The sequence below is a fragment of the Ostrinia nubilalis genome, chromosome 18, assembly GCF_963855985.1.
Source record: "Ostrinia nubilalis chromosome 18, ilOstNubi1.1, whole genome shotgun sequence".
NCBI lineage: Eukaryota > Metazoa > Arthropoda > Insecta > Lepidoptera > Crambidae > Ostrinia > Ostrinia nubilalis.
The window spans coordinates 4,273,588-4,289,797 of NC_087105.1; the positions used below are offsets into that span (position 1 = coordinate 4,273,588).

General features: G+C 40.7%; 2 protein-coding genes across 3 annotated transcripts in view; both read right to left on the reverse strand.

The window, feature by feature from the left end:
- Positions 1 to 766: 766 nt before the first annotated feature.
- LOC135080374 (uncharacterized) lies at positions 767 to 2,783 on the reverse strand. 2 transcript variants are annotated; one of them, XM_063975022.1, is made up of 4 exons: positions 2,663 to 2,783; positions 2,009 to 2,141; positions 1,728 to 1,843; positions 767 to 1,621 (listed from the first exon to the last, which is right to left on the reverse strand). In XM_063975022.1, exon 4 carries the CDS (start codon positions 1,471 to 1,473, stop codon positions 1,060 to 1,062), a length of 414 nt encoding a protein of 137 aa, XP_063831092.1. In that variant the 5' UTR covers positions 1,474 to 1,621; positions 1,728 to 1,843; positions 2,009 to 2,141; positions 2,663 to 2,783; the 3' UTR covers positions 767 to 1,059. The 2 variants fall into 2 exon arrangements, with proteins under 2 accessions (XP_063831092.1, XP_063831091.1); XM_063975021.1 differs by having other exon boundaries at positions 1,728 to 1,846.
- A 1,645-nt stretch (positions 2,784 to 4,428) lies between these two features.
- The window catches only part of LOC135080855 (uncharacterized), a 29,476-nt gene continuing 17,694 nt past the window's right edge, over positions 4,429 to 16,210 (reverse strand). Inside the window, exons 12-20 of the mRNA XM_063975582.1 lie at positions 15,936 to 16,184; positions 15,285 to 15,559; positions 14,735 to 14,883; positions 7,734 to 7,888; positions 7,158 to 7,358; positions 6,009 to 6,153; positions 5,486 to 5,687; positions 4,694 to 4,804; positions 4,429 to 4,507 (exon numbers count right to left, since the gene is read on the reverse strand). Of these exons, the coding sequence (XP_063831652.1) occupies positions 4,429 to 4,507; positions 4,694 to 4,804; positions 5,486 to 5,687; positions 6,009 to 6,153; positions 7,158 to 7,358; positions 7,734 to 7,888; positions 14,735 to 14,883; positions 15,285 to 15,559; positions 15,936 to 16,184 (1,566 nt within the window). The remainder of the gene's footprint in view (positions 4,508 to 4,693; positions 4,805 to 5,485; positions 5,688 to 6,008; positions 6,154 to 7,157; positions 7,359 to 7,733; positions 7,889 to 14,734; positions 14,884 to 15,284; positions 15,560 to 15,935; positions 16,185 to 16,210) is intronic.

Here is a 16,210-nt window from a genome sequence, read left to right on the forward strand (position 1 = left end):
GTAATATTAATTTAGTGTGGGTCAAGTCTACATAAATATTACCTAGTAAATTAGGTCCCCAAAATACAGCAAAATGCTTCATAAGGTAGCATAATGTCATGTCAATGTTTTATTTACCTTATATGAATTTAGTGAAAACCGAATAAAGTATGATTTTTAATTTATTGGACAGCTGTGATATGTTCTAGGTACAAATATCTTTCCAAGGCTTATAAAAACTGTAATCTTAAATAAGGGGGTTTACCGCTATGCCATTGGAAACGTACAAGACTTGTATCACAATTTATTTTCGATAAGTTTTCTTAATTTATTAATACGGTATTAATTTAACCTAAACACATTAAATTAGGTACATGAGGTTATCACAATCAGATGAATAACTTATTGCACTGTAATATAAAACTTGACTAGTTTTTTGTGATCGGGTGACATCTTTGTATAACTTTTCTTTTATAATACCACAAGTTTTTATAATAAAAGTAAAGTAAAACTAAAACTAAATATTAAACTTTATAAACTATTAGATAAAGATTTAAAAAATGATTTACGTATATTTTTGAGATGCATAAAGAGAGACTTATTAAAATAAATTTTGAGAAAGTAATTTTAAGTCTTAATTTGGATTAAAATCTTTTTGCTTCAACTAAACCTAAACAATAAAATATCACATTTGCATAATTTTTTAATTAACTTATAATACTCTTAGAACGTCATGTGTTTATACTGATTCTAATAATGTCACCCTTTTAAGGATTCGAATTTCGAAGTCAAATATATCATGGTCGTATGCTATCTATATTGTATCGTCTATAAAAGTGATTAAAATCGTTGTAGATATAGATTTATGATTATTACGTTTTGTGATGATGAGAGGCATGTACGAGTAAGAGTTTTCCTGAATAAATAAGTAAATAGCATCCGACCATATTCTCAACAATAGTCTCAAACTCACTGATACAATTCACTATAAAACCGTAACGTCTATTTACATTTATTTATCTAACGGCATGTTGCACCCCTGTTTCCATGTTTTCATCTAAACTAGAATCACAAACAATCCTAAGTGGGGGCCTCCTCGATTTGGTCGAGCACTTTAGAACTTTCCTGAGTCCGGTTTAAGAGAAAATCCAGGTCGTTGGAGATTTTGTTGAGCATTCGGTCGGTTTCGGGCGAGTCGTACGCTTTGTTCCACTCGCGGTTCACTTGTTCGATGTCGGACTTTGGTTTGGGTTCTTCGGGGATTTCTATGGAGGGGAGGGAGGTGGTGGAGGTGTTGCTTTTGGTTTTTTTGAGGCAGCTTTTTATGGGGGGAGAGGGGATCTTGGATATGTCGGGGTTGGATTGGACGCAGATGGCGCAGTTTTCTTTGGGGGGGTCGTAGGGTTCGAAGTCTACGGAGCAGGTGAGGAGGGGGGCGGGAGGGTTAGAGGGGGGAGTGGGGAGGACGCCGAGTTCGAGGCAGACGCGCGCCATGTATTCGGGCTGGGAAGGCACGCGAGGGATTAAGTCGCAAACGGCGTGTGTCGTGGTGAGATGGTGGTCGTATCGCGGGCTGAGTACTGAGTCCTTGTACTCAACGCAACGGACTATGTCCGCGCGGCAGTCTGGGTTCGATTGCCTTCTGGAAGGGAAATCGAATGGTTAGACATTTAATTACGGGCTAATACTTGGGGACAAGATGACATGACAATTAAAAAAAACAATAATATGGATCTCGATATTATTACCAAAATATAAGTCATGTGAGCTTGATTTGCGACGAGTTTATTATGTGAGCCCAACGCTTCTCGTGGCCGGCGTATCAGGAATAGCTGAATACTCGTTCGTGCAGGACTTTATTTTACTGCTATAAAAATAATGTTCATCAAGTCAATGGTACTGCAAAAGTAGGTAGTTCTTGAAACAGCGATTTTAATGTTAATACGCATTTTCATTCACCAAAGCTGTTAAACCCGCCACCTTCTTAAAGTAAATAAGGAACATGACATGTGTACAGTACATAATTTACCTATGTATCCCCGTCGGGCTCTCGAGCCCCGGGGCGCGCCAGTATGACGTCATGGGGGAGACGGGTGATGACGTGGACTCAAGCATCCCCACTCCCCCTCTGCTTTCCACCTCGCCGCCTTGTTTTATGTACACTGGAAAATAATAGTTTGTTTTCTTTGAATCTATGAGAAAATTATTGTAAAACTCAAAAAAACTATTTTTCTCAAGGTTATAAAATGAAGTCAAATCAAATCAATCAAATCAAATCAACAAGGCGACACCGACAGGTTCTGCGCTGACCGTCTCCAGGTGCAACCTGCGACCTGCTAGCTAGATCGTCGATCCAGCAAGTGGAAGGCCAGCTGCAGTAGTAACTATGCTCCGGAAGACGTAGTACACTATGTATAGTCGATACTGGAGAACTTTTCTGCCCCAACAGCTATCAAGTTCTAGGAGCTTTGTGCACAAACCAATTCTAGGCATTGCTGGGTTAAGTTTAGGAATTCTGCGGGCTATGTTGGTGACTCTGATTCCCCTCTTACTACGACGTTGCTAAGAACTAGTTGATGATGATTCACTAGAGATGAATGTAAAAATGAATTTATTACAAAATAGCGCCTATAAGGTGCCTCATTGTTAAGCTATACGTTTTTATACAACAATACAAACTCACAATTGAGTGACGTGTCCCCAGCGGCGGAGTCCTGCCACTCCCGGTGTGGAGTAAGGGAAAGCACCCGCCTCGCGGACCGCAGGCATTCTTCATCGCGGATCACGTAGCACACCAGCATCGCTACACCCTGTAGATTTGACAATGTATGATACCTACATGTATTTATTTTTGAAACATTAACGGTACGTGCCTACTACTACTATGTAGGAAGATCGTCTTCTTAACTTCCACCCTCCGCTCCATCCATCATCATTGAATGATTTTAATCGAAGTAGTACTTCGATCATAATAATAGATTATTAATTTTAACGAAATATTATTCAGGATAGGCTTCGTGCTAGGAGCTTTCAAAAAGAAGAATCAACTTTGAGCAAATGGAGTTCATAAAGAGCGCGCAAAATAACATGTTCTTTTAGAATAATTACTTTAATTTAACCGTGTAAATAGTGCCGTGTGCGTGATTCCGGCAGGGTAGAAAAAGCGACTACGGTACGGGACTAATATGCAAAAAATAGGCTTGATGCCTATTCAACGTGGGTCGTGAAGACAAGTTCTCAATTTTCCTTTGGTATAACCAGTCATTTTCCTGTAATGAGACCAAATGACCTTAAGATGATGATGATGATGACTCTATATTTACAGGTTTGAGTGATGAACGTACATTGGCTAGCGCTGCGGCAGATAGCGCGGCGACGTGCGCGACTTTTCTTTCGCCCGGCTGCGCGTACAAAACACCCGCCGCCTGCGCGGCTGATGTCGTCACCAGCAGCACTAAAGTGTGCCGGATCACTCGGCTCCTGGAAGATTCATGAGTTTAATGTTGATTTTTCAGTAGCCATAATAAAATAGGATAGTGTGGGTAGTAGGTTGAGAGCCATCTGCGCTCACGTATTGTCCGGTGAAGCTGAGAAAGCCGCTCACGGCCATCAGCATAGTCAGTCCGAAAAAAAGATAGTGTAGTTAATGACTTGGGATTTGGAAATCACAATTTCGTCAATGATACGTGACTCTAGGCAATTTGACTAGTTATCTTTTTTTTAAATTGTTAATCGCCAATCCCCAAAACATTTTGACGACAAAGGGGTCATTAGGTCGCAAACTGCATAGACTGAAAGTTTCTTGATTTCAAGGCTACTAAAAACCTCCCTGAAATGGCTCGATTAGTTTAGAAGCCAACAATCTCATCTGTCCTTCAGTTAGTGCCTCTTCTTCACCGGCATCTTAGGCGTAATAGTCCTCAGTCTCGCTGCAGCGGTAGCCGCGAGCGCTAGACACAACGCAGCCAATAAGGCGCAGCCGCATGAGCATTCGGCCTGCGCCGCTGCCCCTATCTGGAGCGGTGCGCCGCCCATAAGCAATCACGGACTGAAATGGCCAGCTCTTTACGAAAGCTCACCTGTCTTTCAAATAGTTCCTCCTTTTCACCGGTATCTTGTGATAGTCCTGTCGATGCAGCCGTGGCTTGCCACCAGTAGCCGCTAAGTACCTACCTATAATTGGGATTGAAAAGCCAGATTTTTTTGAGCTCACCTGTCCTTCAAATAGTTCCTCCTCGCCACTGGCACTTTATGCGTGATGGTCCTCAGTCTCGCTGCAGCGGTCGCAGCGAGCGCTAGACACAGCGCCGCTAATAGAGCGCAGCCGCATGCGCATACGGCCTGCGCCGCTGCCCCTATTTGGAGCGGTGCGCCGCCCATAAGCAATCACGGACTGAAATGGCCAGTTCTTTACGAAAGCTCACCTGCCTTTCAAATAGTTCCTCCTTTTCACCGGTATCTTGTGATAGTCCTCAGTCGTTGCAGCCGTGGCTTGCCACCAGTAGCCGCTAAGTACTTATAATTGGGACTGAAAAGCCAGATTTTTTTGAGCTCACCTGTCCTTCAAATAGTTCCTCCTCTCCACCGGCACTTTATGCGTGATGGTCCTTAGTCTGGCTGCAGCGGTAGCCGCTAGCGCTAGACACAGTGCAGCTAACAAAGCACAGCCGCATGCGCATACGGCCTGCGCCGAGCCCCATAGCCGAAAGCTCACCTGTCTTTCAAAATTAGTCCCTCCCAACTTTCCACCGGCACCTTTGCATGGTGATAGTCCTCAGTCGGGTTGCAGCTGTGCACTGACACAGTAGCGTACATAAAATTGGGGCTAAAAGGCCAGATTTTTATGAGCTCACCTGTCCTTCAAATAGTTCCTCCTCTCCACCGGCACCTTATGCGTGATAGTCCTCAGCCTCGCTGCAGCGGTGGCAGCGAGCGCCAGACACAGCGCCGCTAACAAAGCACAACCGCATGCGCATACGGCCTGCGCCGCCGCCCCTATCTAGAGCCTATCTCATCTGTCTTTCAAATAGTTTCTCTTTCCCACTGGCACCATATGCGTGATAGTCTGCGCTAGTTTAAGTACTGCCAGCAGCGCTCTAACTACCTATTTCTTCAGGTACCTACAGAAATGACCAAGTCTGTTCCTAAATCAGCTAACGTACCTATCTTTCAAATAGTTTCTCCTCTCCACCGGCACCTTGTGCATAGTCCTTAGTCTGGCTGCAGCGGTCGCAGCAAGCGCGAGACACAGCGCCGCCAATAGGGCACAGCCACATGCGCACACGGCCTGCACCGCTGCCCCTATCTGGAGCGGCGCGCCGCCCGAAAGCAATCACGGACTGAAATGGCCAGTTCTTTTTGAAGGCTCACCTGTCTTTCAAATAGTTCTTACTTTTCACCGGTATCTTGTGATAGTCCTCAGTCGTTGCAGCCGTGGTTTGCCACCAGTAGCCGCTAAGTACCTACCTATAATTGGGATTGAAAAGCCAGATTTTTTTGTGCTCACCTGTCCTTCAAATAGTTCCTCCTTTCCACCGGCACTTTGTGCGTGATGGTCCTCAGTCTCGCTGCAGCGGTCGCAGCGAGCGCTAGACACAGCGCAGCTAATAAAGCACAGCCGCACGCACATACGGCTTGAGCTGCCGCCCCTATCTGGAGCGGCGCGCCGCCCCATAGCCGAGCTGTTAGCCATGATAAGGTGCACACGCCTGAGGATGAAAATAAATAAAAAATCTTTAGAAGAAAACATTTAGATGAAGCAATTACTTGTTTAACGCGAACCTTGCATTGAAAAACAAAATCTAAAAAAACTATATTCTAGTAACGACGAGCAACTACGGAACCCTACATTGCGTGTGGCGTTTTTTTAAAACCTCTGCCAGCTTTGTTTTTGAAGACGTTGCTGGAGGAGAATGTAGTTCCCCAGCTGAAACCTAAAGCTGCTACTAAACCGGACGATTCAAATGTATTGTTACACTGGGTACATGAACCTCAAGGCAGTAAAGTTGCGAAGGTACTCTCAAACTCACCAGCTAGTAGCCCGACAGAGGGCGCCCGCTGCGCTCGGCCCGCCAGCTCTGCTTGTAACAGTAGAGGCTGCGCGCACAGCGCTGCGCAGCCAGCGCACCAGCACACTGCGCACACCCATCCAAGAGCGCCGGGACACGCTTCCTCCTGAAGATGTACATAATGTTACCATTAGATCATCATCATCATTTCAGCCATAGGACGTCCACTGCTGAACATAGGCCTCCCCCAATGACTTCCACATCGCACGGTTGGTAGCGGCCTGCATCGAGCTCTTTCCTGCTACCTTTATCAGGTCGTCGGTACACCTTGTGGGTGAACGTCCCACGCTGCGTTTTCCGGTACGCGGCCTCCATTCGCTCATACCATTAGATATCGAAGACAATTTAAGAGTTTATTACCGTTTGTATTCGGCAATCCAGATTAGGACCACTCCCACTATACCCATGGATGTCGTAAGAGACGACTAAGGGACATATACGGGACTATTCCCACCTCTCGTTCCCACCGCTGCAACTCCTGTGTAGCCAGGCTTGACCGCCAATAAAAACCCAACAAGTGAAGGTCAAGTCCCCAACCCGTCTGGCCAGTATCGGGAGTGTAGCCCAAAATCCTCCATTTGTTTATGGTAAATTAGAGAGGATCGGCCTCCTGCAGAGGAGATTAAATGGTCTGATGATGAACCACAAAGTTTTGAGAAACATATTTTGGAGACTACATAGTTTTTACGTAGGTACTTTTGTGACAAAGTACCTACAGTTTTTTAAATTATACATCCAATGTTTCAAAAATACCTGTCTTGTATCACATTCAAGTAGTGCCAGCATAGCAGCGAAATGCGTTCCAGCGGTCGCAGCTTTGAGCAGCACTGGCAGTCTAGCCTTCCTTCCAGGAACTAGACTCAGCAATTATTGTATATTAGTTAAAAATACCTGTCTTGTATCACATTCAAGCAGTGCCAGCATAGCAGCGGAATGCGTTCCAGCGGTCGCAGCTTTGAGCAGCACTGGTAGTCTAGCCTTCCTTCCAGGAACGAGACTCAGCAATTATTGTTTAAACAAGTATTAAATTTGTTGCATTTGACCTCCCCTATCTATTCTTGACGGGAATACGTCCAGTTCCCAGTAACCCTGTATATTAGTACAAAATACCTGTCTTGTATCACATTCAAGTAGTGCCAGCATAGCAGCGGAATGCGTTCCAGCGGTGGCCGCTTTGAGCAGCACTGGCAGTCTAGCCTTCCTCCCAGGAACTAGACTCAACAGTTGGAGAGCGGCCGCTGCTAGACACATGGCCCCGCTAAGGCTTACGGTGATCTTCACCACGCCCCGAAGGTCTTTTTCTACGTCTGTCTGGAATAAAACAGGTTAGGTCGAATTAATTAAATCATTTACCTAGGAACAGATAATAGCATAAATAACTGGAGAAATCGCACCAATGAGTAGCAGAAGGTAACCCTCACAGAAATTAAGGTCTTTCTTAGTAACGCCTAGGTCAAGGTTCCTCTACTTAGGACTTAAGGTTTGTCCCGAGAAGTTACAAAAGGGTGTAATGAATCCTCCAAGTATACTAAACATGAATTATTTAACCAGTTACTTATGTTGTTGCAGTTTGGTCAAAGTCAGTCAGAACCAGTTAGAAAGAATGTCTGAGGAACTCATTCTGGTCCATAGTTCTGTCCATCTATTTTTAAGGAACAGGATCTCAGCATCTGTTCTAAGACTTACCAACGTAGATCTAGCGATGGTAAAGAGGGCGTAGGTGCCGAGTCCTCGACAGCGACACGCAACATGAGTTGGCTCGGGAACTCGCACTTCGCAAGCCTTCGTGCTCCAAGCTCTTGGTTCGGAGGCGGTCCTCAGTCCACAGGCCAGTTTTGATGCTGTTGGAAATTACTATTGTGTTAGAAATATTTTAGCATGTCTAATGTAGAGCAGAGGTACCTACTAGTGAAACGGCATTTTTCACACATGGCCCCTAGACTGTACAACAAAATACTTGCAACAAGTAAAGACATCACACAACTTGTTTCGGTAACGTTTAAAAAACTTATTATAAAATGGATGGAACAATATATTGTTCTTTGTAACAAAATATTTTAAAGTATTGCGTCTAGCGCCATCTAGTGTTAGGTTGTAGAAACATGTTGACATAACTGGTTCTATTTCAAATAAATGTCAGTCTGTTTGAAGCTATCTCCGTGTTTTAATAGGTTATGGGCCCAGGACTAAAACTTGCGTGAAATATAAGTTTTTTCCTGCGTAAAAGTTACTTTTCGTGGACAATCAGTGATCTACCGCTATATTTCGAACAATAACAGTGAAAATCTCATTAATTGACAATCTGTTACGCGTGTGCCGTGTGCGTTATTTTACAAATGGCTGGCAGTTACATCGTGAATGTGCCTAAACTAAAAGGCCGCGAAAACTATGACGAGTGGGCGTTTGCTGCTGAAAACTTCTTGATGTTGGAGGGTGTGGACATTCAAAAAGTGGAATCGTCTGATGGCACGATTTCCATCGATGAGAAAAAGGCTAAAGCTAAGCTCATTATGACAATTGACTCATCAATCTACGTACACATCAAGAACGAGCAAACAGTACAAGGTGTATGGAAACGCTTGAAAGCCTTGTATGATGATTCTGGCTTCACGCGACGCATCAGCCTACTTCGTCAGCTAATATCTATTCGACTGGAAGAGTGCGAATCAATGGGAGCATACGTAACGCAAATGGTGGATACAGCGCAGAAACTCAAAGGTATCGGTTTCCAGATCACTGATGAGTGGATCGGCTCATTATTATTGGCGGGACTAACGGAAAAATTTGCTCCAATGATAATGGCCATAGAGCATTCCGGATTGGTTATCAGCACAGATGTCATCAAGTCGAAACTTCTCGACATGAGTTCAGAAGTTGGCAGCTCTGGAACAAATAGTGCATTTTTGTCGAAAGGTTGGCAGCAGCGAAACAATAAGAGAAATGGCAACACTAACAATCTGTCAAAATCGAAAATGTCATCGCAGCCATCTTCGAGTTCTGTCAACGTCAAAACAATCCGATGCTATAAATGTAAACAACTCGGTCATTATATGAACAAGTGCCCTGTAATTATGCAGAATAAACACGAAAGTAATGCATTTAGTGCAATATTTTTGAATGGAACTTTTCAAAAATCCGATTGGTACGTGGATTCAGGTGCAAGCTCACACATGATTACTGATAGGAGTTGTTTACAAGATGAAACACTCAGCCACAAAGTAAAGGAGATAGTGGTTGCAAACCAAAGCAAAATACCTGTTGTATGCTCAGGAAACACGATGATTACGACCATAGTTGACAATTCAGAGTTCGACATCACAGTTATGGATGTGTTATGTGTACCTAACCTATCAACTAATTTGCTATCAGTAAGTCAACTGATTCGTAGCGGGAACAAAGTGAATTTTGATGAAGATGCTTGCTACATACACAACCGAAATAATGTACTGATAGGAAAAGCAAATCTAGTGAATGGAGTGTATAAATTGAACATAAAGTCAGAATCTTTGTTTGCTTGTTCGGCAACAAATGTGACATGTGACACATGGCATCGAAGATTGGGACACATTAACAGTAGAAATCTGAATGCTATGAAGAATGGTGCCGTGGAAGGGATTTCATACTTGGATAAAGCTGATATCGCTATGTCTAAATGCAAGACATGCTGTGAAGGGAAGCAGTCGAGATTGCCGTTTTCACATAAAGGTACGAGGTGTAGCAATGTACTGGACCTTGTACATGCGGATGTCTGTGGACCTATGGAACAAATGTCAATTGGACAAGCGAAGTATTTTCTGCTTTTAGTTGATGATTTCAGTAGAATGTCATTTGTCTACTTCCTTAAGGCCAAGAATCAAGTCTTTAAGTGTTTCAAAGAGTTTAAAGCTCTAGTTGAAACACAGACGGGCAGAAAACTGAAGGTATTGAGAACAGACAATGGTGGGGAGTTTTGTTCACAAGAATTTGAAAGTTTTTTGAAGAACCACGGTGTTGTGCATCAAAAAACAAACCCCCATACACCTGAACAGAACGGCCTTTGTGAGAGACTAAACAGAACAGTGGTGGAAAGAGCTCGGTGTCTTCTGTTTGAGGCCAATTTAGAGAAGAAGTTTTGGGCGGAAGCAGTCAACACTGCAGTCTACTTGCGAAATAGAACATTGGCTTCAGGATTACAAAAAACACCTTATGAGCTATGGAGTGGTAAAAAACCAGATCTCAGCCACATTCGGATATTTGGCAGCCCTGTGATGGTCCATGTACCTAAACAGAAGAGGACCAAGTGGGACAGGAAGGCTGAAGAACATATCCTAGTTGGGTTCTCAGAGAACACTAAAGGCTACAGGCTGTACAACATGAAAACAAAGAGTATTGTCACCAGCAGAGATGTTGTTATCATGGAGAAAATCAAGGACTCAGACATGATACAAGCAGTGGTGGAAGAAAGTGAAACTTTACCGAGAGAAGAAAAAGTTGAAGAATGTACTCAGACTACTAAAGATCTCACTTCTGATTCATTAGAAAGCACATACATGACAGATGATGACGATGTTACATATGTACCAGATGATAACTCAAGTTCCTCTAACTCAGATGAATTCTGTGACAGTCGGTCAAGTGAAACAAATCATGAGTCAGAAAATCTGCAGTTGCCAATTTCCCACAAGGAACAGAGGACTAGGAGACCCCCAGAGAGGTATGGGTACAGTAACATTTGCCAAAGTGAGGACAGTTACGAAGACAGTCTCACATATGAGGATGTTATGAAGGGGCCGGAACGAGAAGAATGGAGTAAGGCCATGGAATAAGAACTTCAATCATTTCATCAAAATGAAGCTTGGGAATTGGTTGACAAACCAAGCGACGGCAAGGTTGTGCAATGTAAATGGGTCTATAAAAAGAAGTTTAATAGTGACAACACGGTAAGATATCGAGCCAGACTAGTTGCAAAAGGTTTCACCCAAAGGGAAGGGATTGACTATAAAGAAACATTTTCCCCAGTGCTCAAATATTCTACCTTGAAACTATTATTTGCTATTAGTGTTAACTTAGATCTTCATATAACTCATTTGGACGTTACTACTGCCTTTTTAAATGGTCGTTTAGACGAAACTGTTTTCATGCAATTGCCTCAAAATTTTAAATGTGAACTCAATGTAAATAAAGTTCTGAAACTAAAAAGAGCTATTTATGGACTTAAACAGTCAGCTCGAGCGTGGTACAAAGAAGTTGATGATTTTTTACAGAAATTAGGCTATAAAAAGTCTATTTATGAGCATTGTTTGTTTGTAAAATCAACTGATAAATATAAAACATTTATAGCTTTGTTTGTCGATGATTTTTTTATTTTTTCAAATTGTGATGATGAAGTTAAATATTTAAAATGTGAGCTAAGTAAGAAATTCAAATTAAAAGACCTAGGTCCATTGAAACAGTGTCTAGGTATGGATGTAAAAGTAATGAAAAATAGTATTTGTATCAGTCAAGAAAAATTTGTTGATAAATTATTGCATAGATTTGGGATGGAAAATTGTAAAAATGTAGAAACACCCATGGAAAGTAATTTAAAGCTTGAGAAAGGAGAAAATGTAAATTCTAAATATCCTTATCAGCAGCTAATAGGCAGCTTAATGTATCTTTCTGTTCTAACCAGACCCGATATTTCATATTGTATTAGTTACTTAAGTCAATTTAATAATTGCAATACTGAAACACATTGGAAACATGCTAAGAGAGTTTTGAAATATTTGAATTGTACAAAATCTTATGGTTTAATGTATATTAAAAATAACACAGACATAGCTGGTTATGCAGATGCTGATTGGGCATCAGATAGTACAGATCGTAGGTCATACACAGGATACTGTTTTATTTATTCAGGTTGTTTAGTATCTCATGAAAGTAGGAAGCAGCAGACTGTCGCCCTATCGAGCACAGAAGCTGAATATATGGCTATATGTGAAGCAAGTAAGGAAGCTATTTTCTTAAAAAACCTGTTAAATGAGCTTTTAAATAGAAATAATATGCCTATAAAATTGTATAACGATAGTCAAAGTGCTAAAAAACTCTCAGAAAATTGTGTTCATCATAGACGTAGTAAGCATATAGACGTCAAATATCATTTTATTAGAGAAGCTGTTGCAAATAAATTGATTGATTTAGAATATTTAGAAACATCTGAAATGCCAGCTGATATATTCACAAAAAGCTTAGGCAAAAATAAACACTATTATTTTATGAACAAGATGGGAATTGTAAAATTAGATGCATAGTAAAATAATGTAATTTTGTAAAATATTTCGTTAAGTGGTGGTATTGTTCTTTGTAACAAAATATTTTAAAGTATTGCGTCTAGCGCCATCTAGTGTTAGGTTGTAGAAACATGTTGACATAACTGGTTCTATTTCAAATAAATGTCAGTCTGTTTGAAGCTATCTCCGTGTTTTAATACAATATACGTACGACACTTTAGAAAAGTTAATCCAGACAATTACTAGTTTCTATTAGCACACTTATTCACTTACACACATTATAAAAAAAAAAAAAACCGACTCCAAAAAACCTACACTAAAAAGTAGAAAAATAATTATGTACTAATTACCTACTTATTTATTAGGACAAATTATTAATATTTATGTAGGTATACCATGATTGATACTTCTGGAGTCGGTGCCAAGATTATGAAACATGTAAAGTTTGCCTGCACCGACTCCAAAAGTATCAATCATGGTATACCTACATAAATATTAATAATTCGTCCTAATAAATAAGTAGGTAATTAGTAATTATTTTTCTACTTTTTAGTGTAGGTTTTTTGGAGTCGGTTTTATTTGTTTTTTATAAAATTTTACTTATTTCTTGCTTTTTAGTTAACTAATTATTACCTTGATGTTACCACTGAAGGTAGGCAGTACATTGAGACCATATTCTTCATGTCTAGTGTAAAATAATATTCCCTACAAAATACAGGTTACCATATAGGAAACCTAAAGAGACCTTAAAACGTCAGCCCACCTTAAAAACATGAAAGAATACAACTATTGGTCTATTTGTACTTATAATATTTAAAGAATTATCCTACAACTCCTAAGCATTAAGGAGTTGTACCTACCATGACCAGTTTTTCTTCAAATTCGCATGAAACCACCCTTTTGATAATACCTATTCAACAAAAAAATAATAGTTCAAATTGGTTCATAATCGGCGGAGATATTGCGTATAAAAAAGTTCATCCCGAATTTTCCACCCTTGGGGGTGAAATATTTTCTTCAAATTCGCATGAAACCACCCTTTTGATAATACCTATTCAACAAAAAAATAATCGTTCAAATTGGTTCATAATCGGCGGAGATATTGCGTATAAAAAAGTTCATCCCCAATTTTCCACCCTTGGGGGTGAAATATTTTCTTCAAATTCGCATGAAACCACCCTTTTGATAATACCTATTCAACAAAAAAATAATCGTTCAAATTGGTTTATAATCGGCGGAGATATTGCGTATAAAAAAGTTCATCCCCAATTTTCCACCCTTGGGGGTGAAATATTTTCTTCAAATTCGCATGAAACCACCCTTTTGATAATACCTATTCAACAAAAAAATAATCGTTCAAATTGGTTCATAATCGGCGGAGATATTGCGTATAAAAAAGTTCATCCCCAATTTTCCACCCTTGGGGGTGAAATATTTTCTTCAAATTCGCATGAAACCACCCTTTTGATAATACCTATTCAACAAAAAAATAATCGTTCAAATTGGTTTATAATCGGCGGAGATATTGCGTATAAAAAAGTTCATCCCCAATTTTCCACCCTTGGGGGTTGTTTTTTTTATTATTAAATTTAAATGGGACCACCCTTGAGGTATTACCTATACGCCGAAAAAAGATTTGTTCAAATCGGTTCATAATTGGCGGAGTTATCGCGTAACAAACATAGAAAAAAAAAAAAAAAAAAACATACGGGTCGAATTGAGAACCTCCTCCTTTTTTGAAGTCGGTTGAAAATCACACTCACACTATCACAAACACATTTTTGTTTTGTTTTTCTATTTAAATTATTTTTTAAATTAAAAGATAAAATTTAATCTAAACACTAAATTTTAGTCTTATGTTTTTTTGAGGAGGAGCCTGACTCTCGTTACACAGGTTAACCTTATACGAGAGCGGCACATATCTTGTAATTGTAAAGTGTTTATTTAATAAAAGTATTTTCATTTTCATTTTCATTTTCATATCTTGGTAGGGAGCAATATAGCACAGCAATGCTTATCTATTTGGCGTAGCGACCCAACGTAAGTCTAATGCCCGTTTTCACCATCAACCCTAATTTTTAAGTGACCCCTATGGTAACACAACAGGAATTTCGTTTTAATAATTATTAAATTAAAAATAAATGTAAACTAACCTAAAGTAATATGATCCCAAAGTGATTGAAATAAATAATTATTAAATTAAATTAAATAGGGGTCACTTAAAGAATATGGTGAAAACGGGCATTAGCCTCCGGCATTGAGAATCTGCCCTCCAGTCTATTTTATAACTTTTGCTTGGGAGACCAGTTAGTCGCTCCGTATCGCTGGGGAAACGAAGTTGCGAAGGACCTGCGTGACCCTATTTCTATACACATATTTATTTCTAGAGCCCCCTTCATTAATACATATTTCTAGTTTTCATTAATTAGAGTAACTCACCAACAGCACTGTAATTCTTCACATGCGTGAACAGCAAAGTGACAGTATGCTGTAACGACTTATCAACTCCTGCGCCGCTGGCCGACAACTGGACTTGCTGCGACGCCAGCACATACTCCATCTCGCGGCCGTTCCTGGAAACCGACTGGCTACAACAGCCGTTGTAGGTGCCAGGACGAAACCAATAAGAAAATCATAAACGAACCAACATAACCTAAATTATAGAAAGAGGTATAAAGAAGAGAGGTAGAAAGATAAAGAATACAAAAATATATTAACGTACAGTGGAGAAGTCATAAGAAAAGGTAAAGATAATAATAATTTAAATGTTAAACTAAGATAAAACACGGAATATTTAAAAGGCACCTCATTAATACACAGCATTGTAACAGAACAGAGACGTATTTAATGCATTTGACGCTTCTATTATAAAGTTAATAAAGTTTGGATCACTAAGTTACTACATCTCTGATAGAATTTTTGCAGGAATTTACTAGACAAAGGCTTCAATCAAATTGCAAAATTTATTCAGTTCTCATCTAAAACTCACTTGAACTCAATGGATCGCCTCAAGGATGGCAGCCTAGCAGCCAAATTATGGTACTGCACAGCAACAACAGAAGCATTCCCCGTCCTGCCCACTAATTCCACACCCACGGACGCCAGCTGCCATTCTTCAGTCCCAGCAGTGGGCGACAAGTCAAAGTGGGCTGCGTTGTCATCCCGGACTGGCTTGGTCTTGATGGTAAGCTCTTGGAGTCGTAAGTCTACATTGCTACGCATGCCAGCTGTGTCGACTGCCGCGTTTTGGAGGTCGTAGACTTTCTGAAGAAGATAAAATTGGGTTATGGTTCATTTATGGGATTATTTCCACCTCTCCTGCCTTCAAATGTAGCCATAATCTACAGTTTGACGACGTTGTTACTAGAAGAACTATTGTGTAACAGAAAAGTAATGAACAGTGAAGGAATTTTTCACTTTACTGCGTAAGGTGAAAAATTACTTCACGTAAGGCTTACGCCCATGTAACGACAGCGAAACGGATATGCCACATTAAGTACCTATTTTGACTAAGGTTTGTGCTAAGGTGTAGAAGTTAGAAGCTTAGCTCTACTTGCAATCTGATAACTTTTTCACTGTGCGTGACATACGGTTCATCTTGTCAACATTTACATGAAATTGTTTTTGGTGGGATACTTACTTCCTCATCCAAAAACGCATCAGGATGTTTTAGCAGCGTATCGTAAATCTTCAACAGATGCTCTGCGCTTTCAAACTTGTCCTTCTGCCGACCCACACCAGAAAGGAGGTAATGTAGCATGTTCCTGGCGTGTAAGAGAGGGATAGTGCCCTCCCCTGGGTGCACTGGGAGAGATCGAAGGACGGCGCCGTATTGCCGAGCAACCAGGGACACGTTTTCCCAGGAGTAGCCGTAGGATATGCGGCTGAACTGGAATGAGTAAGAAAATTACAATA

Bases quoted from the DNA above. Each gene is read 5' to 3' on its own strand.
- LOC135080374 (XM_063975022.1), bottom strand. From the start codon at position 1,473: ATGGCGCGCGTCTGCCTCGAACTCGGCGTCCTCCCCACTCCCCCCTCT.